The sequence below is a fragment of the Berghia stephanieae genome, chromosome 3, assembly GCF_034508935.2.
Source record: "Berghia stephanieae isolate SIO BIC M18660-M18661 chromosome 3, UCSD_Bste_1.3, whole genome shotgun sequence".
Classification (NCBI taxonomy): Eukaryota; Metazoa; Mollusca; class Gastropoda; order Nudibranchia; family Aeolidiidae; genus Berghia; species Berghia stephanieae.
The window spans coordinates 34,896,382-34,923,881 of record NC_088362.1 but is presented as its reverse complement, the minus strand read 5'-3'; the positions used below and the strand labels follow the sequence as shown (position 1 = coordinate 34,923,881).

The following is a 27,500-nucleotide window of genomic DNA, read 5'->3' as shown; positions in this document are numbered from 1 at the left end:
CAAAATCTCATATAGCTTGAGTTGTATCATTCACAGACAGTTTTACACATTTTTTTTATGTCAGGGAAAATATATCAATACGGAAGGCAATGTGAAGTGGAAATTGGTATCATAGATTACTGACATTATGTTCTGGACAACATATGCCAGACATGAGAACCGACTGGAAAACGTCCACATTCGCTGTCTACGACGAATTCTTGGCATCAGGTGGCAGGACAGACTCGCCAACAATGCAGTGCTAGAAAGAGCGAACTCCTTCAGTATGCATCTCATGCTCTGCCAGCGACGTTTGCGATGGCTTGGTCACGTACACAGGATGGGCGATGGACGCATACCCAAAGAAATCATGTACGGTGAACTAGCTTCTGGACGGCGACCAACTGGCCGTCCAGCTCTGCGCTTCTATGATATCTGCAAACGAGACATGAAACTGACAGGCATTGACTCAAACACATGGGAATCGCTTGCTGACGACCGCAGAGGCTGGAGATATGCGGCGATGGAGGGAGTGCAGAGAGGTGAGGAGAGGAGAAAGAAGACGTTTGAGGAGAGGAGAGCAAGGAGGAAAGAGAGGCAGCAGTTCCAAACAACAAACATACAGTCAAACTACGTGTGCAACAACTGCGGTAGAGACTGCCATGCAAGGATTGGTCTGTTGAGTCACACCCGTCGTTGCTCTCAACAAGACTGATGAGACCAAAGCCATACAGGGCGCAAACCATCGTCTCTTGAGACGGAAGGATGCCTACTACTAGATTACTGAAGTTATTGAACATTTTCAAGGAAGATTTGTCATATGGGACAATTGGTAACCAAATAAGTGCCATACTCTGGAAAAAAATTATTATAATTTTAAAATTTGGCCAGAAAACACGTCCTTCAAATATCCATTGATTTAAATAACTCTCGTCTTGGCAAAATCTCTTAAATCGATCGATATTTGAAGGACGAGTTTTCTGGCCCCAATTTTTAACAACGAGTTTTTCCAGAGCACGGCATTTAACTGGTTAGCCGCGGGGTGATGTTCGCATCAAATTTAAATTTATCTCATACAATTCTCTCTGGGTGCGAGGTGGCTAAAAAGGCAAGGCATTGCTATACGACCCATAACGCAGGGGATCGTCCCACTATTGGCATCTCAAATTTTCCTTGAGCAAGACACGTAGCTCCTCTTGAGCTATTTTGCGTTATTGAACTGCGGCTAACGTCTGGGTTTTCTCGATATTTTACTGAGATAAAGCCTAAAATATTTTCCTTCAAATGAATAAATGGAATGTTGTGTTATTAAGGGAGTCCCGATAACTCAGTTGGTAGAGCATTCGCTTCACACGCAAAGAGTCCGAGAACGATCCCGGGTGGATAATTTTTTCTGACCCCCCCCCCCCCCTCCCTGTTCACCCAGCAGTGAATGGGTAGCTGAGTCTGTTAGATTTGGCGGAGAGTACTTTGCGATAGACGATCGTCCTATCCAAAGGATAGCAAGCAATTTCTATTGTCCGTTTCACGCTATAGAAATCAGGATAAACTTTGGCTCCACGGCCCGAATGGCTCTGAAGGAAAACTTTTTGTGTTAGTGATCTTTAAAACGTTTTGTTCTTTTTTTTATTTTCATAAAAAACATGTATCTGTAACCCATTTCCTCAAAACTGTCTTGTGTTGTGATATAAGTGATGCCAAATGGACCCCAGCACCAGGTTTTTTCGCCCTAAAATTTTCATTTTTTTAAAGCCACGAAGCTGAAATTTCATGACTTTTCCTAAAATGACCCATTCCATAATGTGTCAAAATTTTGAATTTCTCACGTGCATAGTTTACTCACCACGAAACACCACCCCTGGAATTTTAGATTCCCTGTTTATGGGGTCCGGTTGGACCCCCTGACACTTGTAGAGATAAAAACTGGAAACCTCCTATTTTAGGCTTTGGGGTCCAAATGGACCACATGGAGAATCATATGCTATGGCTTTATTTATACACAAATTACCGTTCTTCCTATACTGTACCAAAATCTAATGGTGGTGGTTGTAGCTGTAATTCTAGTGATGATATTGTGGTGGTGGTTGTAGTAGTAGTGGTAGTGATGATGATATGGTGGTGGTGGTTGTAGCTGTAGTTCTAGTGATGATGATGTGGTGGTGGTGGTGGTTGTAATAGTGGTAGTGATGATGATGTTGTGGTGGTGGTGTAGTAGCAGTGGTAGTGATAATGATGTGGTGTTGGTGGTTGTAGTAGTAGAGGTAGTGATGATGATGTGGTGGTGGTGGTTGTAGGAGTAGTGGTAGTGATGATGATGTGGTGGTGTGGTCGTTGTAGTATTAACAGTGGTGATGTGGTGGTAGTGGTTGTAGTAGTAGTGATAGTGATGATGATGTGGTGGTGGTGGTGGTGGTTGTAGTAGTAGTGATAGTGATGATGATGTGGTGGTGGTGGTTGTAGTAGTGGCAGTGATGATGTGGTGGTAGTGGTCGTAGTAGTAGTGATAGTGATGATGATGTGGTGGTGGTGGTGGTGGTGGTTGTAGTAGTGGCAGTGATGATGTGGTGGTAGTGGTCGTAGTAGTAGTGATAGTGATGATGATGTGGTGGTGGTGGTGTAGTAGTAACGGTAGTGATAATGATATGGCGTAGGTGGTTGTAGTTGTAGAGGTAGTGATGATGATGTGGTGGTGATGGTTGTGGTAGTGGTAGTGATGAGGTGGTGGTTGTACTAGTAGTGGTTTTATTGATGATGATGTGGTTGTAGTAGTGTTAGTTCAGATGATGTGTCAGTATTGGATGTAGTAGTGGTAGTGGTGGTAGTGATGATTATGTGGTGGTGATGGTGGTTGTAGTAGTAGTGATAGTGGTGATGATGATGTGGTGGTGGTAGATGTAGTAGTGGTAGTGATGATAATGGCGGTGGTGGTTGTAGTAGTGGTAGTAATGATGATGAAGTGGTGGTGGTGTAGGAACAGTGGTAGCGATAATGATGTCGTGGTGGTGATTGTTGTAGTAGTTGAGGTAGTGATGATGATGTGGTGGTGGTGGTTGTAGTAGTGGTGGTGATGTTGATGTGGGGGTAGTGGTTGTAGTAGTAGTGGTAGTGACGATGATGTGGTGGTGGTGGTTGTAGCTGAAATTCTAGTGATGGTGATGTGGTGGTGTTAGATGTAGTAGTAGTATTGATGAAGATGTGGCGGTGGTGGTTATAGTAGTGGTAGTGATGATGATGATGTGGTGGTGGTGTAGTAACAGTGGTAGTAATAATGATGTGGTGGTGGTAGTTGTAGTAGTTGAGGTAGTGATGATGATGTGGTGGTGGTGGTTGTAGTAGTGGTGGTGATGAGGATGTGGTGGTTGTAGTAGTGGTGGTGATAATGATGTGGTAGTATTGTTTGTAGTAGTAGTGATAGTGATGATGAACTGGTGGTGGCTGTCGTAGTAGTGATAGTGATGATGATGTCGTGGTGGTGGTGGTTGTAGTAGTGCTTGTAGATGATGTGGTGGTGGTGGTGTAGTAGCGGTGGTGATTGTAGCTGTAATTCTAGTGATGATATTGTGGTGGTGATTGTAGTAGTAGTGGTAGTGATGATGATGTGGTGGTGGTGGTTGTAGCTGTAGTTCTAGTGATGATGATGTGATGGTGGTGGTGGTTGTAGTAGTGGTAGTGATGATGATGATGTGGTGGTGGTGTAGTAGCAGTGGTAGTGATAATGATGTGGTGTCGGTGGTTGTAGTAGTAGAGGTAGTGATGATGATGTGGTGGTGGTAGATGTAGAAGTGGTAGTGATGATGATGTGGTGGTGGTGGTTGTAGTAGTGGTAGTGATGATGGTTGGTGTTGGTGGTTGTAGCTGTGGTTGTAGTGATGGTGATGTAATTGAAGTAGTGTTAGTTCAGATGATGTGGCAGAATTGGATGTTGTAGTGATAGTGGTGGTAGTGATGATTTTGTGGTTCTGGTGGTGGTTGTTAGTGATAATGATGTGGTGGTGGTGGTTGTAGTAATAGTGGTAGTGATAATGATGTGGTGTTTGTGGTTGTAGTAGTAGAGATAGTGATGATGATGTGGTGGTGGTGGTGGTTGTAGTAGTATTGCTAGTGATGATGATGTGGTTGTGGTTGTAGTAGTAGTGGTGGTGATGATGATGACGTGGTGGTGGTGGGTGCAGTAGTTGTGGTAGTGATGATCGTTGTAGTAGTAGTGATAATGTGGTGGTTAGAAGGGGGGGGGGTATCCTTGGAACAAATTGACCTCACCGGAAATTGACGGAAGTTGCCCGGAACCCGGAATTTCTTGCTCCAGACCGGAGATTTTTTCAGGTGAAACCGGAGTTTTGGCATCACTGTAAAAAAAAAAAAAAGATTAGAGCCAAACAATAGAATAATTAATTTTCCATTGAAAAATATATGGGGTCCAAATGGACCCCTAAAACAAAGAAAAGGAAATTTCCGTAAATTCCTTCTTTGGAGTTAGGGGGGTCCGCTCGGACCCCATAAAGTAGAAATAGGGTGCTTCCATAAATTCCTTCTTTGGCATTAGGGGGTCCTCTCGAACCCCCTATCGCAGAAATAGGATGATTCTTCAGCCCTGGAAATAGGGTTAAGTATTTGCTTATCACGCGAAGCAATGAATCCCAGATATCCCGAGCATCACTCTCAATTTTTAACACAGGAAATTGAAAAAAAGCATAGTCCGTCAGGTGTTGCAATGCAATTCCTTCATCAGAGTGTTAAAATATTGTGATAAATACGCGCTAACTGCAGGACTGACTTATTTGTTTTGGCACTAAAGAATGGAACTAAAGAATGTTTGTCAGGCCTTCTCGTTGATTGGTAATAAATGGTCACGTGGAGGGAAAGGAATATTGATTGTTACTATACGTTGAACAGCATTCCTACATCTATATCCCGATCTATCACATGTTTATATACAGACCTAGTTTACTAATAATGCTTAGTAACGCTTGAACCATCCATTCCTAGCATCCCTTATTATCCCGATCTAATACACATGGTTATTTATTATAACAGGACCTGACGGGTTTGTCTACGCATTCAGAGAGAGAAACATCTACAAGATTGGTGATACGGGAATCGATCTCTACTTCCCCAAGCCCATCACTGATGTGTTTCCAGGAGCACCTCGAAAGAATATCCTCGCTGTCACCTACGTGCCCGAGACAAGAAAAACCTATATGTTTAAAGGTTTGTATTATTTCTTGTTACAACCAGGGAATAAATCAAAAGGGATTCTGAGGCAATGAAATCAAACATTTAAACTTAATTCGCTTTATTCATCAGCAAGGGAAAATGGATAGGTAAACGATACTTACCAAAGTTAAGGTTTGTCTGTTGTTCTACAACACTGGTCGTAATAAAGATGAGAAACGATGATGCTCGTTTGATCATGGAAAAGACAGAATATTAAATGAGGCAACTTACTCTCCATCTCCAGACAAAGTGATTATACAAAATTAAATCAATAGAACAAATCATGCACAATAATGCACTGAAATAATCACATCATTAGCTTAATAAAAAGATACGAGGGAGAGAGAGAGAGAGAGAGAGAGAGAGAGAGTTAGAGAGAGAGAGAGAAAGAGAGAGATAGAGAGAGAGAAAGAGAGAGAGAGAGAGAGAGAGAGAGAGAGAGAGAGAGCAAAAATGCGTGTGATCAGTTAGACTGAAAGTTTCATATTGATCTGTAACTAGAGAATTCATCACTCATACGAATTCACAATTCGACCAATTTTGTTGTAGAATTATTCTTTTTGGTCTATTCCAAATATAGCCTGGGATACCCCAGGATTTGCCGTAGTGCAGCTCCCCAAAGTGAGCTAGGGCGAGGTGTCTTGCTTAATGTCACACAGCGCTTCGAGTGGAATCGAACTCTTTACCTCGTAGGTACGATGGACATACCAAACAACGTCCACACTACCACTAATATGAATTTGCTTGGTCACTGGAGATTCCGATGCTTTTATTTGCAAGGCTGATTCTATTCTATACCTTGAGCTGTTCAAAACAATAAAGAAGAAGAAGAAGAAGAAGAAGAAGAAGCAGAAGAAGAAGAAGAAGAAGAAGAAGAAGAAGAAGAAGAAGAAGAAGAAGAAGAAGAAGAAGAAGAAGAAGAAGAAGAATTAATTAATTAATTAATTATATTTTAAATTTATAAATTTTTATGGTCACCCCGCCATCATGCCGTCTTGAAACGACGGGCCACATTTGATATTGTTGTCCACAGGTGTCAATGTTTGGCGATTCACAGGCTTCACCCTTGACAAGGGCTACCCAAAACTCTACTCCAAAGACGAACAATTGAAACCCTCAGCCGCTATCACCATTACACGCAAAGGGATCTCTCGGATTTTCATATTTGGGGTAAGTCCAAAAACCTTCTAAAGCAGTTTTTGCTAACCCTAAACAAAGTCATTTCCGTAGACACCGTGTAACGTATGGGGGTTCCGATAGCTCAGTTGGTAGAGCACTCGCTTCACAAGCAAAGGGACCGAGATCGATTCCGGGTCCAGTCGAGATTTTTTTTCTGACCCCCCTTTCCACCCAGCAGTGATTGGGTAGCTGGGTCTGTTAGATCTAGCGGAAAGTGTTTTGCGATAGACTAGCGTCCTATCCAAAAGGTAGCAACCAATTGCTATTGTCCGTTTCACGCTATCGAAAGGAAATCTGGATAAACTCCGGCTTCGTTGACCTAATGGCTGTGAAGGATTACACCGTGTAACGTAGATGATGTCATTTGGCTGCAGGAAATAGTCCTCCATGAGACGTTCACAGAAACGGCAATCTGTAGTCTTTGTTAAAGGCTCTTCACTCACAATCTCACAATGTACTCACGTTAAAAGGAGCACCGTGTAACCTAGACGATATCCTTCAACAGCAGGAAATAGTCCTCCGTTGGACTTCTTCTCAAATTCATGTCAGAAAACTCTCGACTGCACCTCGTTACGATATCGGTCCGTTTCTTGTGAAGTGAGTGCCCCATTATATTACTGGAACTCCTATAAGATAAGTAAAGCGAATGGAGCATGAATACTATGTATAAAATGTTTAGGTATATTATTACCCTTCACGAACGGAGCATGAAAACGATGTATAAAATGTTTAGGTATATTATTACCCTTCACGAACGGAGCATGAAAACGATGTATAAAATGTTTAGGTATATTATTACCCTTCACGAAAGGAGCATGAAAACGATGTATAAAATGATTAGGTATATTATTACCCTTCACGAATGGAGCATGAAAACGATGTATAAAATGTTTAGGTAATTATTACCCTTCACGAACGGAGCATGAAAACGATGTATAAAATGTTTATGTATATTATTACCCTTCACGAACGGAGCGTGAAAACGATGGATAAAATGTTTAGGTATATTATTACCCTTCACGAATGGAGCATGAAAACGATGTATAAAATGTTTAGGTATATTATTACCCTTCACGAACGGAGCATGAAAACGATGTATAAAATGTTTAGGTATATTATTACCCTTCACGAACGGAGCATGAAAACGATGGATAAAATGTTTAGGTATATTATTACCCTTCACGAACGGAGCATGAAAACGATGGATAAAAAGTTTAGGTATATTATTACCCTTCACGAACGGAGCATGAAAACGATGGATAAAATGTTTAGGTATATTATTACCCTTCACGAACGGAGCATGAAAACGATGTATAAAATGATTAGGTATATTATTACCCTTCCCGAACGGAGCATGAAAACGATGTATAAAATGTTTAGGTATATTATTACCCTTCACGAACGGAGCATGAAAACGATGGATAAAATGTTTAGGTATATTATTACCCTTCACGAACGGAGCATGAAAACGATGTATAAAATGATTAGGTATATTATTACCCTTCACGAACGGAGCATGAAAACGATGTATAAAATGTTTATGTATATTATTACCCTTCACGAACGGAGCGTGAAAACGATGTATAAAATGTTTATGTATATTATTACCCTTCACGAACGGAGCATGAAAACGATGGATAAAATGTTTAGGTATATTATTACCCTTCACGAACGGAGCATGAAAACTACGTATCAAATGTACAGGTATATTATTGCCCTCCACAATGATGAAGAAATTCAATCAATGTCTAATATTTGTGGTCCATCGACTCAAAAAGTATTATGTCAAAGTGACATGGATGCTGACAGTTGAATTTATACTATTTATACAACGTAAAAAATGAACGGCTGTTTTGACTGTACTCGGTGGGAGACATTAATGGTAGAAGGAGACAGTATTGATGAATGAACCGAAACTGTGACATGTTATATTGCATTTTGTGTGGATTTATGCGTGGAAAAAAAAAGAAATTAAGATATTTCCTAACAATAAGCCATGGGTTACAAAGCGACTTAAATATTTACTCAATGAAAAGAAAAATCCTATATGAGTGGTGACATTAAACTAGAATTTGAAAAGGGAAAGGAGATCAGAAATACAATAAAAGAAGAAAAGGTTGAATACAAAAACAAAATGGAGCGACAACTGAGATCGAGCTGTGCAAGGAAAGCATGGGAGATGATAAAGCAAATGGGAGGAGTAGACCAAAAGAAACGAACATTCCCACAAGGAAAAACAGAAACTGATGTCAACAAATTAAATGATTTTTACTGTCACTTTGACAGGCTCCTATCTGTGCACAACGGTTTGTCAAATAACAATGAGCCACCTCCAGATGCTGAAGAAGAAACTGTAAGCTCCCTCTTCCGGCGATGTAAAGAACATAAAGCACCAGGACCAGAAAAACTGTCACGTTACGATATCGGTCCGTTTCTTGTGAAGTGAGTGCCCCATTATATTACTGGAACTCCTATAAGATAAGTAAAGCGAATGGAGCATGAATACTATGTATAAAATGTTTAGGTATATTATTACCCTTCACGAACGGAGCATGAAAACGATGTATAAAATGTTTAGGTATATTATTACCCTTCACGAACGGAGCATGAAAACGATGTATAAAATGTTTAGGTATATTATTACCCTTCACGAAAGGAGCATGAAAACGATGTATAAAATGATTAGGTATATTATTACCCTTCACGAATGGAGCATGAAAACGATGTATAAAATGTTTAGGTATATTATTACCCTTCACGAACGGAGCATGAAAACGATGTATAAAATGTTTAGGTATATTATTACCCTTCACGAACGGAGCATGAAAACGATGAATAAAATGTTTAGGTATATTATTACCCTTCACGAATGGAGCATGAAAACGATGTATAAAATGTTTAGGTATATTATTACCCTTCAGGAACGGAGCATGAAAACGATGTATAAAATGTTTAGGTATATTATTGCCCTTCACGAACGGAGCATGAAAACGATGGATAAAATGTTTAGGTATATTATTACCTTTCACGAACGGAGCATGAAAACGATGGATAAAATGTTTAGGTATATTATTACCCTTCACGAACGGAGCATGAAAACGATGGATAAAATGTTTAGGTATATTATTACCCTTCACAAACGGAGCATGAAAACGATGTATAAAATGATTAGGTATATTATTACCCTTCACGAACGGAGCATGAAAACGATGTATAAAATGTTTAGGTATATTATTACCCTTCACGAACGGAGCATGAAAACGATGGATAAAATGTTTAGGTATATTATTACCCTTCACGAACGGAGCATGAAAACGATGTATAAAATGATTAGGTATATTATTACCCTTCACGAACGGAGCATGAAAACGATGTATAAATTGTTTATGTATATTATTACCCTTCACGAACGGAGCATGAAAACGATGGATAAAATGTTTAGGTATATTATTACCCTTCACGAACGGAGCATGAAAACTACGTATCAAATGTATAGGTATATTATTGCCCTCCACAATGATGAAGAAATTCAATCAATGTCTAATATTTGTGGTCCATCGACTCAAAAAGTATTATGTCAAAGTGACATGGATGCTGACAGTTGAATTTATACTATTTATACAACGTAAAAAATGTACAGGTAATATTTTACACTCCATAATGATGGCTAGAAATGCAATCAATGTTTCATATTTGTGCGCTATGTGGTCTAGTGTCGCTTTCGGATCTGAAGGTCCTGGGTTCGAGCTTCGCTCGGCGAATAGTTGAGTCAGGTCAGAGTGCGGCAAAGAATTTGCTGATTGGGTCGATCGTCATAACATAGTAGTGTGAGCACCATTAGAAGCTGCTGCCACCTTTATGTAGCCTATTCATTATTATAATTAAATACACACTCTCAAGGATTTAGAACCTATAGAGTGTATATATTTGTTTCTATTTTCTCACAGACCGACAACTTCTGGAAGTGGAATACTCGAACAGAAAAGGTTGCTCCAGGGTACCCACGGTCCTCAAGTCGGTATTTCAGGTCGACACCGACATTACCTGATGCTGCTCATATGAACTCCAAAGGAAACTTATTCTTCTTTAAAAATAACATGTAAAGATCTCTTTACTCTCTCTCTCTCTCTCTCTCTCTCTCTCTATCTATCTATCTATCTATCTATCTATATATCTATCTATCTATCTATCTCTTTCTCTCTCTCTCTCTCTATTTATCTATCTATCTATCTCCCTCCCTCTCTCTCTCTCTCTATCTATCTATCTATCTATATCTTTCTCTCTATCTATATATCTATCTATCTATCCTCTCTCTCTCTCTCTCTCTCTCTCTCTCTCTCTATTTCTTTCTTTATTTCCCACTCTATCAATCTAGTTATCTAAATATCTTTCTTTTCCCCTCAATTATCTACACATTTTTCAATCTCTCTCTCTCTATTTTTCTTTCTATAGATGTGCGCTTAGATAATTTACCCAAAACATTCCGCCAGCCGAATATAATGTACAACACACAAAACTGTGTGTAACCTTGACTGTTTATAGTCAGATTAATACAATTAAGTGAGAACTACTCTTAAAAATGACTTGCTAAAAACAATAACAAAGAGCTGAGTGGCGTCAATTTTGTTCTATTTATATTGATACTGTGGGCTCAGCTAAAAAACATCCCATAAACACATAAAATTTGTGTAAACATGACCGTTTATAGTCTGATTGATACAATGCATTGAGGATTCTATTTTTAGCATTATGTTCACCCTAACGTAATACCGTTTCGGGGCGTTTGGTCACAAATAAAAAAGGAGTTGCTCAATTTTACGACATTCAGCAAGATAACTGATGGGTTGACTAACATGACTTTTGCCCTGTTTACGTCACATTAACTATGCATCACACACTCACACACTCAAGGACACACTCATCGCTCTCTCTCTCTATCTATCTATCTATCTATCTATCTATCTATCTATCTATCTATCTATCTATCTATCTATCTATCTCTCATACACACACACATACACACACACAAATATTTGTACACATATATAAATATCATAATCTATTCCAGGTTAATGATTTTTAAGCGTCGGGGGTCAAAGGCCACCAAACATGCCCTAAGTCCAAGCTTGTTTGGTCCTGTTTGTGGCTTCATTCCAGGATTCCCTGAACTGGTCACCCTAGAACCTCCACCTGATCCACCAGCGCCATACGACAGAGTAGCTAGACTGACCAAATACGATGAAGCTGAGAGCGTTGACCGGTTGAAAACAGAATCAACTCAAGATCAGAAACCAACGCGTTTGATCTCGTCAATGCTATACGAATGAAAAGACCAGTCTTTACGATTCTATGATAGATTGGGGATTGATGTGGATAGCACTTGGTTGTGAGCACTGGTGGTCGGTCAATAGAGCGAAGTTGTTTTGTGCCGCCCTACATTTTTCGTAGATTAGCATATCAACCAAACAATAAAGCTCAATTTTAAAAATTTGATAAAATTAAAAAATTAGCACATACTACTTGTTGTTTTGAATTTAGTATTTGCTGACTTTCGTCAACACTCGTGCGTCTCTCCCTCGATAGGTGCCATAGATAACACAGGCCTAGTAGTCTGTGATAGGTACCATGCACGAAGGTGGCGTCAAAACGGCACGTCTCATCTTTCCTCCGTTGTCTGCGCGGTATGACAATGAGGTGAGGGTGTGGTGTGGCGGGGAAGTATTTTGTTGTTGTTTATATGAGTCAGTCTACAATCGGCCGCCCTGTCTTTACCTATACTATTTTTGTCCCCTGAAAAACTTTAGTGTTACCGTCTCCCCAATCTCCCCACCCCCACCCTCCCCAACCAAGCCAATCTAGCGATGAACGTCCTGAGGTCCTACTTGGGATAAATAAAAACCTTTTCAGTTTTACCATTGAAAGAAGAGGCTTTGCTTCAATAAAATATACGAATGAAGAGAATGGCAATTATATTTTATCATTGTTAGTTTAAACAGCTTAAATAGATATAAAAAAGAACAGTAAACAAAGTATTCACCGAGAAGAACCCCATGGTACTGTATATAAGAATCCCTGACCCAATTGATCCTTCATCCCCGCACATGCTCAACTCAAGATCCCTACTCAACTTGTATTGTGTATGAAGTTAACAAGTATATTGCGTTTGGAATTTATTTAATGTGGATTTGTTAATTCAATTCTTCTAAATTGAACGGCTGTTTTGACTGTACTCGGTGGGAGACATTAATGGTAGAAGGAGACAGTATTGATGAATGGACCGAAACTGTGACATGTTATATTGCATTTTGTGTGGATTTATGCGTGGAAAAAAAAAGAAATTAAGATATTTCCTAACAATAAGCCATGGGTTACAAAGCGACTTAAATATTTACTCAATGAAAAGAAAAATCCTATATAAGTGGTGACATTAAACTAGAATTTGAAAAGGGAAAGGAGATCAGAAATACAATAAAAGAAGAAAAGGTTGAATACAAAAACAAAATGGAGCGACAACTGAGATCGAGCTGTGCAAGGAAAGCATGGGAGATGATAAAGCAAATGGGAGGAGTAGACCAAAAGAAACGAACATTCCCACAAGGAAAAACAGAAACTGATGTCAACAAATTAAATGATTTTTACTGTCGCTTTGACAGGCTCCTATCTGTGCACAACGGTTTGTCAAATAACAATGAGCCACCTCCAGATGCTGAAGAAGAAACTGTAAGCTCCCTCTTCCGGCGATGTAAAGAACATAAAGCACCAGGACCAGAAAAACTGTCACCAACAACTGGCTATACCTTATACAAAACTATTTCAAAGGTCAATCGATGAACAATCATTCCCAGTACTTTGGAAAACATCGATTGTCGTTCCAGTTCCAAAAAAGCGTTGTCCGACCGTATTGAACGACTTCCGTCCAGTGGCGCTTACATCGCTTGTAATGAAATGTTTAGAAAAAAATTTAAAATCTGAGCTCCTACAAAAATGTTATGACCTGAAATTGCTAGATCCGTACCAATTTGCATACCAGCAACATCTCAGTGCAGAAGACGCACTATTAACCGCCACAAATTCGATCTCAAAACACCTTGACCAAAAGCCCTCGAATTACGCCAGAATCCTGTTTGTCGACTTTTCGTCAGCTTTTAATGCCATGAACACAGATATTTTGCTTCAAAAGTTATGCAACATGGATATTCCAAACTACCTTATTAAATGGTATAAAGAGTTTCTGACCCATAGACCGCATTGTGTAAAATTGAGTGAACATATCTCCAACAAAAGATCGTTGTCGAACGGATGTCCCCAAGGCTGCTTGAGTTCCCAAATCCTGTACATCTTATACACCAACGACTGCAGACCATCCTTTGAAAATTGTTTTATAGTGAAATTTGCAGATGATACTGCTATTCTTGGCTTACTAAAAGATAAAGTTACCGAAAAGAATTATTTCAAACAAATAAATATATTCACAGATTGGTGTAAACAAAATCAGCTTGAATTAAATGTTGAAAAAACGAAAGAATAGGTGTTTGGTGTAAAAAATAAAAACGACTTAAAGTGTGTGACGATCGGTAAAGATGATGTTGAGATAGTTGACTATTTTAAATATTTAGGAATAACCATTGATAGTTCCCTCAATTTCTCTCAACATATTAATATAATATCTAAGAAAGTTGCCCAAAGATTATACATCCAAAGGAAATTGAGAACATTTCAAGTAAGGAAGAAAACTATGTTAAGAGTTTAGGACTCATTGATTAAAAGTGTAATTGCGTTTGGCTGCACCATATGGTTTGGCGGATGCCGACTTAAAGATAAATCAAAAATTTCAAAATCTATCAAAGAGGCATCAAAAATAATAATCCATCCTCTTGATGGAGTAGAAAGAATTAATGGAAAAGCAATAGAAAGGAAAGCATTCTCAATTACCAACAATAAAAAACATATCTTATATCATGAATTTAGTCTTTTACCATCTGGGAGAAGGTTTTGTCAGATTAAATGTAGAACTAACAAGTATAAATCAACGTTCGTTCCATCAGCAATAAAAATTTTGAATATTTCATATGGTACAGAAAAACCAAGGATTGATTCGTTGACTGATTGATTAACTGATTAATTTATTTAATGTTAGATTAGCTGACCAATTGATAATGATGATAATTTTTGGTGTCGAATTGCCACAATTGTAACAAGTTGAAAACGAAATGAATATGTTTATGTTGTGTATATCGCACGTGTGAAAGAAAGAGAGGAAGAGAGAGAGTGAGAGAGAGAGAGAGAGAGAGAGAGAGAGAGAGAAAGAGAGAGAGTGAATGAGAGAGAGAGAGAAAGAGAGAGAGAGAGAGAGAAAATAAGTAGGAGTGAAATATCTGTTCAATGTTACAGTTATCATTAAACGTTATAACAAGTGTAACTAAATGACAAATTGCCATATTTATGGACAATAAAGATCTATTATTATTATTATCAAAGTAGAGTGCCATACCGTTAATATTCAGAGAAAATGATTTTCTTATCGCTGTTGTCATTGTTTATGAAACCTCCCTGTTTTTATCTTTGGAAAGATTTCTTGAATCTTAAAAAATGATTTCTGTACTTTGTAACCAATCATGAATCATGTTGATTTTTTAATTGAAGATAAATTCAGACACTAAGCAAGAGAAAAAAGTGGTGAAAGATTTAGGTCCACACAAACCAGTGAATTTTAATTTAGTTACTAACGCATGGAGGAGACAGCGCCGATTCAATAATTATTACTTTAAAACTGGTGAATGCTCTGAATCATACAATCGTGGAGGTTTTTTAGATCTCATATCGCGAGATGCTAAAAATGATCCGATGCTTGCAAATCATTTGGAGACAGCAACTGTAGCGCGCTATACTTCTAAGAAGACACAGAACGAGCTCCTCAACTGTATGTACAATATTTACTTGGAAGAATTGAAGCGTGATATTACAAATACAAAGTTTGTTTCGGTTCAAGCGGATGAGGCCTTTACTCAATGCGAATCAATGATCGAGTTGTACCGATTGATATGCACCTCTGAATTAGGAACAATATTCGTGGAAGTAACGAAATTGTTAGAGATAGCGCTTGCCACACCAATGACAACATGGAGGCAGAAAGATCATTTAGTACACGGAAAAGGATTAAAACAGCTTCATGTGTAACAATGGGCCAGGATCGTCTTAATGCACTAACCTGCATCACAATCCACAAGGATACGATAGGATCCATTAACAACTTCATTAATCGAGTGACTAATCATTTTGCCTTACAGAAAGATCAACGAATGGACATCTTGTACAAATAGTACACACCGATGACGTGAGTACGTCTCGTTAATAATCTAACACACACATACACGCATACACAAACACACGCACATAACACATGTACACATAAAGACAAACAATTGCAATATACCCTCCCCCCCACACACACAAACACACACACACACACACACATATATATATAAGTATATATATATATATATATATATATATATATATGTGTGTGTGTGTGTGTGTGTGTGTGTGTGTGTGTGTATAAATACACTGTGATAGCCGTTATTTGGCGGAGTGAGTTGAAAGGGCCCTTTAAGCAGGTTTCCTAGTCACTGTTACATTTTTTGCTAGTCTAACACTGGTTTCATTCAGCATTACCCGGGTAAAAGGGCTTTTTCCGACAATTGTTTTTAATGGCGAACCTGAAATTTAAAGAAAGCAGTCTGACTTCTTAGTAATTCTTTTCCAATAATGCTTGATTTTGTATAAGACCATTACAATTTCATTATACTATTACTATGTGTTAAACTTTTCTACTTTTTTCCGAAATGTTTGTGAAAAAGTTGTTCTAGTTGTTGTATAACAACTACTAGTAGTATTACGACTGTTACCATTGTTATATGTTCTTCAATAGTATTCAAAACCTATTGATATTTTTGAGTTGGCAAATCAAAAGAAATCAAATAAAATGGGAACAATAAATGATTTTTAATGTGTTATATACAACACGTTGCTTTGCAATTTGATGAAAATACACAGGAAAACAGTCACCAAGTGCTTAACAAGATGTTCCTAGCCTTGACTAGGAGGCGGTCTGCGTCCATGCGTAATATATGCTCCGCAAAGCGGAGCCTGCGTCTCATCACTGTAGCTACCAGGTCGAATTCGGGGCGTTTTGCGGTTTCTCTGTAGTCCTCTCCCGTAATGATGGAAAGGCATCTGATTTGGATGATATTATTACAACTGTAACTGTAATTATCATCACAATTAGCATTTTCACCATCATCGTCATCATCATCATCATCATCATCATCATCATCATCATCATCATCATCATCATCATGAAATCGACTATTAAAAAATCATTAATATAATTATTTAACTCTAAACGTACCTCGGAGGTAACCTTGTTACCCCAGGCCTTGAGTTGTTTTTGTTTTGTTTTGTTTGTTTGTTTTTTTTTTGTGTGTTTTTTTTTTGGGGGGGGGGGATGGGGGGGGGGTTCTTTTAGGAAAACTGATAATTCAAATTTTCAGCAATCCTCAAACCATACTCAATACTCAAGCCATACATTTCAACCGCAGTATAAACAATCAATACTTTCTCAAAAACAAAATTATTTAGGCCACAATGCACTTTAGAAATGTCCCTCTGCTGTGGTTATCCAATCCTTGATTCTATTTTGTTTATTAAACAAATCATTAGCCATACATTCCCAGCACAGTATTAACAATCAATACTTTTTCAAAAACAAAATTATTTAGGCCACAATGTACTATAGAAGTTTTCACTACTGCTGTTGTTATCTAGTCCATGGTTATAGAGAGAGGGGAAAAAACAGAGAGAGAGAGAGAGAGAGAGAGAGTGAGAGAGAGAGAGAGAGACTGACAGACAGACAGACAGACAGAGAGACAGACAGAGAAAGAGAGAGAGAGTGAGTGAGAGAGAGAGAGAGAGTGAGAGAGAGAGAGAGAGAGAGAGAGAGAGAGAGTGAGAGAGAGAGAGAGAGAGACTCTACCCGCAAACCGATAACTCAAAGTCCCCAAACTTTAAGAATGGACAGGGGACACATTTAGTATGATTCAGAACAAAAACCATTGTCTGCACTATCATCAATAAAATTAATGAAAAAGAATAAGAATAGAACAGAAAATGTGATGGTTGTTCTGTGGTACTGGTTAGGATTCATGGTTGGTTAATGGTGCTACTTATTATGATGGGGTGGCGGTTAAGTCATGATGATGATGATTATGTATGTATGAGTTGCATTGTACATTAGTACGGCACCTATAAGGTGCTATGCTACATCAACATAAAAGTGTCACGGTCACAGGGAATTCACATATGTCTGTTCCTGGCTAGAGTCTGTATGTATGTATGTATGTATGTATGTATGTATGTATGTATGTATGTATGTATGTATGTATGTATGTATGTATGTATGTATGTATGTATGTATGTATGTATGTATGTATGTATGTATGTATGTATGTATGTATGTATGTATGTATGTATGTATGTATGTTGTGTATGTATGTATGTATGTATGTATGTATGTATGTATGTTGCGTTAATGTCATGATGATGTATGATTATGTATGTATGAGTATGTAATTAGTACGCTATTAAGGTGCTATGCTACATATAAAAGTGTCAGGTAAGGATTACATTGGGACAAGCAGTCTGTTTGGCTAGAGTTGTATGTATGTATGTATGTATGTATGTATGTATGTATGTTATGTATGTATGTATGTATGTATGTATGTATGTATGTATGTATGTATGTATGTATGTATGTATGTATGTATGTATGTATGTATGTATGTATGTATGTATGTATGTATGTATGTATGTATGTATGTATGTATGTATGTATGTATGTAATGTATGTATGTTATGTATGTATGTATGTATGTATGTATGTATGTATGTATGTATGTATGTATGTATGTATGTATGTATGTATGTATGTATGTATGTATGTATGTATGTATGTATGTATGTATGTATGTATGTATGTATGTATGTATGTATGTATGTATGTATGTATGTATGTATGTATGTATGTATGTATGTATGTATGTATGTATGTATGTATGTATGTATGTATGTATGTATGTATGTATGTATGTATGTATGTATGTATGTATGTATGTATGATGTATGTATGTATGTATGTATGTATGTATGTATGTATGTATGTATGTATGTATGTATGTATGTATGTATGTATGTATGATGTATGTATGTATGTATGTATGTATGTATGTATGTATGTATGTATGTATGTATGTATGTATGTATGTATGTATGTATGTATGTATGTATGTATGTGTGTGTATGTATGTATGTATGTATGTATGTATGTATGTATGTATGTATGTATGTATGTATGTGTATGTATGTATGTATGTATGTATGTATGTAGAGTGTCTGCTGGTCTAGTTATCAAGCTCTTCAATAAGGTAATAAAAGTTCGACGCAGGAGGCGGACTGCGTCCATGCGTAAGATATGCTCCGCAAAGCGGAGCCTGCGTCTCATCATTGTATGTAGCTACCAGGTCGAATTCGGGGCGTTTTGCGGTTTCTCTGTAGTCCTCTCCCGTAATGATGGAAAGGCATCTGATGTTGGATGATATTATTAACAACTGTAACTGTAATTATCATCACAATTAGCATTTTCACCAGCATCATCATCATCATCATCATCATCATCATCATCATCATCATCATCATCATCATCATCAACATCATCATCATCATGAAATGGACTATGTCATGTTGGTGATGATGGTGAAAATGCTAATTGTGATGATGATAACAGTAACAGTTGTTAATATTATCATTCATAAAAAATCATTAATATAATTATTTAACCCTAAACGTACGTCGGAGGTAACCTTGATAGCACAGGCCTTGAGTTGTTGTCTTTTTTCTTTTAAGAAAACTGATAATTCGAATTTTCAGCAATCCTCAAAAATTTACTCTTACAAATGTTTCTGCTCAAATGGTTACAAAAAAATGGACAACATAGTGGCCATTGGCGATTTGGTAACATGCCACATTTATACAAATTGGGGTAACTTTAATGCCCCCACTTTCCAAAGAGAAAAAAAAACCAAGTTACCTCACCAATTTTTACGGCCATCTTTAACACCTGTTTAAAATATCAAAAAGTCCCCCCAGACTGGAAACACAATATCATAGCACTGGTACCAAAAAAGAATGGGAACAAGGACAACGTCGACGACTGGCGACCTATTGCCTTATTACTGACGTCCTAAAATATTCATGAAACTCATACAAAATCGACACATGCAATGGATTGTCGACTCTGAGAAACGGGCTACAAGAACATGTGTTTTCATTAAAATGTGCAGTATCAGAGTTTTTACACTCATCGGGAAAATTATATTTATGCTTTGTAGACATAAAAGATACATTTGGAAGTATAGACCACGAATTCATGCTACGTCAACTTAATGAATATTCATATCCCTCAGTATTTATCAACATTACTAAGGATATTTATAACAAAGCATCATTCCAAGTAAAAGTCCGAAATCACCTCAAAAATATAATCTACAGAGACAAAGGTATAATCCAAGGATGTCCATGGTCTGCAATTGTCTTTGAAAAGGAATCGACAAATGGATAAGCTGGATCGAACAAAACCATACCCCTCTGCAGATGCCACAACCCATCCAAGGTTATGTTGACGACGTCGCGTTACTAGCAAAAAGTGAAGAAGTAATGCATCAATTGTGCAATAAAACAACTCAATTTATGAATGCAACGGGAATGAATATAAAACCCCCAAAATGTGCCATAACATCTGGCCAACGTTCAGGTAAAACTGGAACAAAAAATTCAAATTACCAACAACAACTATACAACAACATGAAATACCAACATTAGAAAAATAATAATTTTACACGTATTTAGGACACAACATCAACCTGACAAACAAAAGTGATGAACATCAATGAAAAACGATAATCGAAAAATTTAGAAACAATATGAACCTTTTAGATGTTTCCCCTCTGTTGTCTTCAGCCAAACCGTGTCTCTTGAGTTCCATGTTCTTTTCAATTCTAATGTTTTATTTTTGTAACCTCGTGTTTACCGAAAAGGACCTTAATGAAATTGAAAATATAATTGTGTACAAAGTCAGAAATTGGTTACATTTGAATAATTCGAGTACAGGGTCATTCATGTTTTGTCCAAGATCATAAAGTGGTCTCGGGTTACCTAACCCTAAAATAATTCATTACGCAAAACATCCTCAATTGTGACGATGACAGGGTGAAGAAAACAGCCACAAACAGCCTGAACCTTCATCTATCGAAAAGAAAAATTCTACTCACTAGACGAAAAAGAAGACACCACTTTGTCGGTTTTTGTCACAACGGCAAGCGCCTCCAAAATAACACAAAAGTTAATTGGCCAAAGTCATTTTGGGTGGATCTTTTTGAAAAGTGTAGCGGCAAAATATTTCCTTAATAAAAGATGAAGATTATGTGATGTCTGTACAGGCTGATAGTGACGTCAGTTGTTCTTTTATGTCCCCAAAACGTTTTCAAAACTTCCTTAAGAGTGTGAGACTGAATGAGATAATAGGTACCCCTTTCCATGGACTGGCGTCTCAAGGAAGACTTGTTAGAGAAGCCACTGGGGTAAACCACTCTCTCTCTCTCTCCTCCAGTTTCATATTCAATCATAAGTTCCCTGACGAAATTAGAACGTTTGCTATAAAATGCCGCTTGCAGCTTCTCGAGTGCGACAGTCTACTTCATACATATTACCCATTGGTAAGATGGTGAATGGTGTTATAGGGGAATGGTGAAAGTGAAGGATTGTAACGAAAATATTAGGAAGGTTGTTGTGATGATGATGATGATGATGATGATGATGATGATGATGATGATGATGATGATGATGATGATGATGAAGATGGTGGTGATGATGATGATGATGATGATGATGATGATGATGATGATGATGATGATGATGATGATGATGATGATGTTGATGCCGGGGTTTTTTTGTTTGTGTTTTTGTTTTTCTTTTTCTTCTTTTTTTACGATAACTACTATGTTGCTAGTGTGCATCTTGTTTGAGTGTGTCTATGTCAATATTGTATTGTTATATGTGTAACCAAATGACAAATTGTCACTTTTTGGGGACAATAAAGATATATTATTATTATTGTCATACTCCAAAGGCTGCAAGATCTGTCATCATCCGTCAGATACGGTATCTCACGTTGTAAATGGATGTACAAAATTCAAGTTAATATATCAAAAACGACACAATAGAATTGTGGACATTATTTTTGACAAAATACCTAAAAACGACACTACTCAAATTGTCAAAGACACACACACACACACATATATATATATATATATATATATATATATATATATATATATATATTGTGTGTGTGTGTGTGTGTGTGTGTGTGTGTGTGTGTGTAAAACAATAATAATGCAATGCATAACAGAGAGATGATTTACAAGACCAAAAAATATCATCTTCCAAAACTCAAACTATACATTTGACTGTTTCCCTCCCAGCCTGGGTATCCGGCCTAGGCTAGGACAAAACAAAGAAATCTCATTCCAAGAAAAAGGTAGAAAGAAACTAAGAAAATAGATTAAAGAAGTCACAGTAAGTGACCTCCCTGCCCACTATGGGAGGTCAGAACCCCACCCAGAACAATATCTACATAACTAGCAATGAGCAATGTTATATAAGTATCACGACATCAAACCAGGTCATCAAACGTTACATGAGCGTAAAATAAATGTAAAGTGGTGGAAGAAAACAATAGCAAACCAAAACAACAACAAAAAACATCTTTGTCATGATTAAGTAGAGCCAGTATGAAGGAAAAAGCAAATCAATTAAAATTTTTTCAATTGTAAAATGTTCACGAATTTATGTAAATTAAATTAAATATAAATTTTTGATTGGTTGTAGAGTCAGAGAGATAAATATAAAGCCATTTCTCTATTTTGTTACAATTGTTATTATTAACAGAAGATGAAAAAAGTCTTGAAGACCTATTAATAACTGTGTGCTGATTTTGTCTCACCTTTTTTGTGCGCTTTTTATCTAGACTAGATTTCTTTTTTTACGATGTCCTGTTTTTCCTATTTTACTCAGGCACTGAAATGACCTAAAAATGTGGCAAGCACCGAAAACACCTTTACAATAAATTAAAAGCGAACAATTCAAATTATTTTAAATGTATATATTTAGGCATCTGCCAATAAAAAAAAATATTTTTTAAAAATAAATAAATATTTTTTTAAATAATAAAATTGATAATTTAAAAAACAAACAAACAAACAAACAAACAACATATATATATATATATATATATATATATATATATATATATATATATATATATATATATATATATATAATATATATATATATATATATATATATATATATATATATATATTCAATATCTACACACACACACACACACACACAATATATATATATATATATATTATATATATATATATATATATTTATGAGTGTTGGTGGGTACTTGTAGGTACGAAAGTGCTCGATAATGGTGGTTAGAGCTAATATATAATGTAAATTTTCACTCACATTTTTTGCCGAGACGACTCGTTTCTGTGTTTTTCCTTTAATTCAAGGAAAAACACAGAAACGAGTCGTCTCGGCAAAAAAGTGAGTGAAAATATACATTATATATATATATATATATATATATATATATATATATATATATATATATATATAATATATATAACAATATGGACGAGTATACAACCATAAATAATATATTCCGCTTGTTAAGATTGAAAGCTAACTTATCTCATCTATACCTCATGGTATAGGAAGGATATAGGAAGGGAATCCCGGTCGCTCAGTTGGCAGAGCAGTTGCTTCACACGCAAAAGGACCGTATGCAGTCAATTTTTTTTCCCGATTTCCCCCTTCCCCCTGTCCACCCAGCAGTAAATGGGTAGCTGGGTCTGTTAGAATGTACTCGATAGACTAACATTCTATTCAAAGCGTAGCAAGCAATACTCTTCAACAGTCGTAACGTCACTTCCTTCCTAATGACGCATGGTAACTTAGTAACACTGGCTCTAAACTATCGGAACAATGGCGGAGGCCCGTATGAAATATTTCTCCGGCGACTATAAAAGCGTATCCAGAGGAAAAAAAAACCCCATAAATTTGATCAAGTTTTGACTTTTACACATTCTGATCACAAGACATATGAAAAGTTCTAGCCAGCATGAAGAATAAAAAGTAAACATTTTCTTTGTTTAGAACCAAGATGTCCGCCGTTGCCGGGCGGCGTGACACCAGACTATTGAATCCAATTGCTATTATCCGTTTCACGCTATAGTAACCGGAATAAATCCGGCTCCATGGGTCTCACGCTCTGAAGGACTGGCTACATAGGAAGGATATTACGTCATAATGTTTGTTATCTTCCATGTTGAACAAGTTAACATCTGACAATGTACCTACAGCCATGTCTGATGACGTCAGCTCTTATCGGGACACACGTGATTTAGTAATCACGACACTAGGACAATAGGTTACCCACCATCTCGAAACGGTATTATGACGTGATGAAATTAATGCTAAAAATGAATGTCGGGTAAAACTAATAATAATAATAATAATAATAATAATAATAATAATAATAATAATAATAATAATAATAATAATAATAATAATAATAATAATAATAATTACTGGAATGACAATGTTTTTAGCTTTACAGATTTCGTGAAAAAAGAGTCATTCATTTTGATCGATGCTATGCATTTAGATAACATACTGACAACATCCGCCAGTCGGATGTAACGTACCACTGTACAAAACTGTGTGTAACCTTAAACGTTTATAATCTGATTGATAGAATTTAATGAAAACTTCTCATAAAAATGGCTAGCTTAAACCAATAACAAAGAGCTGAGTGACGTCAATTTCGTTCCATCTATACAGCATATGGGGGGGGGGCGAAGTTGCCGAGTGGTTAAGGCATTGCACTGTGATCCGGATGACCCGGGTTCGAGCCCCGCTTCAGGCCCTTTCGTTTTTTTTTTCTTGAGCAAGAATATTAACTCCCAATTTGCTCACTTGGACAACTTGGGTGAATCCTGTTGACATCATACATCTTGTTTGATGAGTTATCTATATTCCTTCGTGGAATGCCTAGGCGACGATGTCTTATGATATCGTGGCGCAAAAGGCATAATTTTTTTTTATATACAGCATATAAATCTCACTTTGATGTAACTCCTTGAACTATTTAGTTTGCTGTATCATGTTAATACCCTAGTGAGGTGATGAGTTACATATGTCATACTGTTGTTGATAATCCGCTCTTCTTGTTGTATCTGTTGTTTCTCTTGTTAATGATCCACTTGTCTCCCCGACATGCACTTATTTGCAGGTCCGATAACCCATTTCCTTATGGGCTCATTGTTGTAATGGAATTCTCAATAAAATGACGAAAAATATTGTCCATTAAAGCAATGTTAAACCGGACCCATAATTGAGTTCGGATGTCAGACCTGCATAATATGTACACGTGGACATGTCGTGATCCGTCTTGATTGCTTTGAGTATGTATTATTTTAACCCTCCCCTTACCACCTGCAACAAAACCATCACATTTGTTACGACACAATATTATACATTTTTCTTATTCAGATTTATTTTGTATCTACATCACAAACTTTGAAGAATGGTCTTTGTTCAATTAATAAGAACATAAAGGTGTTTTGTAGAGAGCTTGTTTGAGTTTGTTTTTTTAAATCAATGTTTCTGCTGGATAAGCCTGCCATTTTGGGAAAATACTGAAAATCATCGGTAAGGAGAGAGTTAATTTGATAATAAAATTCCCTTTATTCATCCCATAGAGGAAATTTGTCTCTATGGTCTATTCCAAGGGAAGACTGGAATAACCCATGCGTCAGTCTCAGTGCAGCGCGCAAATTGAGCTAGGGCAAAGTGACTTGCTTAAGGCCACACAGCGCAGCGGGTAATCGAAGTCGGTACCTTTCGGGTACGAAGCAAAGACCGTATCACTGAGCTACGCTACCCCCGATGACTATAAATAACTTTCCAAGTGTAAGTCTTGTCTCACCGATTTCTAGTCCAAGTTCAAGTTCAGATTGTGCGTCACGCTGAACTGACTTGTCAAAATGACTTCGTTATAAGGTCGTTAGACTGTATCTTTGGAAAACGCGGCTCCTGTGTTTGTATTGTCAACGCCGATGCTTGTGGTTTGTGGTTCCAAAGGCAGTGAATGGTAAATGAGGTGATTATGATGATGATGATGACGATGATGATGATGATGATGATGATGATGATGATGATGACGATGATGATGATGATGATGATGATGATGATGAGGAGGAGGAGGAGGGGGAGGAGGAGGACGATGATGATGATGATGATGATGATGATGATGATGATGATGATGATGATGATGATGATGATGATGATGATGATAACGGTGCTGATGATGACGATCATGATGATAAGGATGATGATGATGATGATGATGATGATGATCATGATGATGATGATCATGATGAGGATGATCGCCGCTTCTACTATTTTTCATCAGATAGTCTTAGGGCGGCAATGCTTTCTCATCCTATCATGATCCCACTCTAAGGTAACAGTACAGTCGTCTTTTGATCCTTTTCTCAGAACATTGCCCATGCATTTCCATCGTCTCACCATCTCTTTTATGTTGATGTTTTCCATTCTAGATATCCCAGTGGTGTGTTATTTAACAAACACTTCAACGAATTTTAAATAAAATAACCTTTATTCATTCCATAGGGGAAATTTTTCTCCAGGGTCTATTCCAAAGGAAGACGGGAATAACCTTGGCGTCAGCCGCAATGCAGCGCCGCAAATTGAGCTAGGGCGAAGTGACTTGCTCAAGGTCACACAGATTAGCGGCGGGTGATCGAACTCCGGGTACGAAGCAAAAACCGTACCGCTCAGCCACACTACCCCCCTTAAATTTATGATGTCCAAAGAGAATATTGATAGTCTGCATGTACAAGTCACGTTTCTTTTTTTTTCTCAATCCTAACCGTTACTTTGCCTTATTTGATAAATGATGAACAGAAATGTGAAATGGGTTTTTTTAAAAGACAAGAACCATTGCATCGAGAACATCAACCAATCTATTTCTCTATAGCTCCTTTGGACATATTTGGATAATTGGAATATCGCCTAACAGGCGTCATCTCTCGTTTTCATGTTACGTGGTACTATTTGTCAGGGATCCTTTGTAAAGCTCTTTGAGCACGTTTCGTGGATATTGCGTTATATAAAAGCTGAAGCTCAAGATGCTCTTTTCTCACATTCTCTCACAGTCCCCGTTGTAAAATGAATATCTGGCCGTTAAGGGAGTTGTCTCTGTCGGAAAGAAATGTAATATTGCCTAACAGGCGTCATATCTCGTTTTACATTTTACGTGTTGCTGTTGGTCAGGGACCCCTTGTAAAGCTCTTTGAGCACGTTTAGTGGATATTGCCCCATATAAATGCCCTTTGATGATGCCCTTTCCGTTCCTCTTGTGGTTTCATTTATTTCATTGACTGACCATCGCGTCGACTGGCGTATAAGACAACAACATAGATCAATCTACTCCTGTCTAATCGAGACATTTCTAGGACGCTCTTTATCTGAGACCAATTGCATCGTGTGGCTTACCCAAAGACAATTCTTCACTTTAGATTGATCATAAAAGTAGTCCTTCAGAGACATTCGACCCATGGAGCCGGAGTTTATCCCGGTTTCTATAACATGAAAGTGGCAATAACAATCGCTTGTTATCCTTTGCTATCACTGCTTCGTGGACAGGGGGGGGGGGAGGGGGGGGGTCAATATAAAATCTCGACTACACCCAGGATCGATCACGGTCCCTTTGTGTGTGAAGCGAATGCTCTACCAACTGAGCTATCGAGACCCCCTTACATTGATCAAACCACCTTCAAATCTTTTTCTTAGAGGGTGTGGATAGATCTAGAGCTAAATACTGAATGAATCCCTAATCTTTCTAGTGACAAAAT

At 37.4% G+C, this 27,500-nt stretch overlaps 1 protein-coding gene across 1 annotated transcript in view; it reads left to right on the top strand.

The window, feature by feature from the left end:
* The window catches only part of LOC144969210 (collagenase 3-like), a 20,865-nt gene extending 9,166 nt beyond the window's left edge, over positions 1-11,699 (top strand). The window contains exons 8-12 of the mRNA XM_078908323.1: positions 441-521; positions 5,014-5,187; positions 6,227-6,363; positions 10,320-10,471; positions 11,441-11,699. Of these exons, the coding sequence (XP_078764449.1) occupies positions 441-521; positions 5,014-5,187; positions 6,227-6,363; positions 10,320-10,471; positions 11,441-11,699 (803 nt within the window). The remainder of the gene's footprint in view (positions 1-440; positions 522-5,013; positions 5,188-6,226; positions 6,364-10,319; positions 10,472-11,440) is intronic.
* Positions 11,700-27,500: the final 15,801 nt, after the last annotated feature.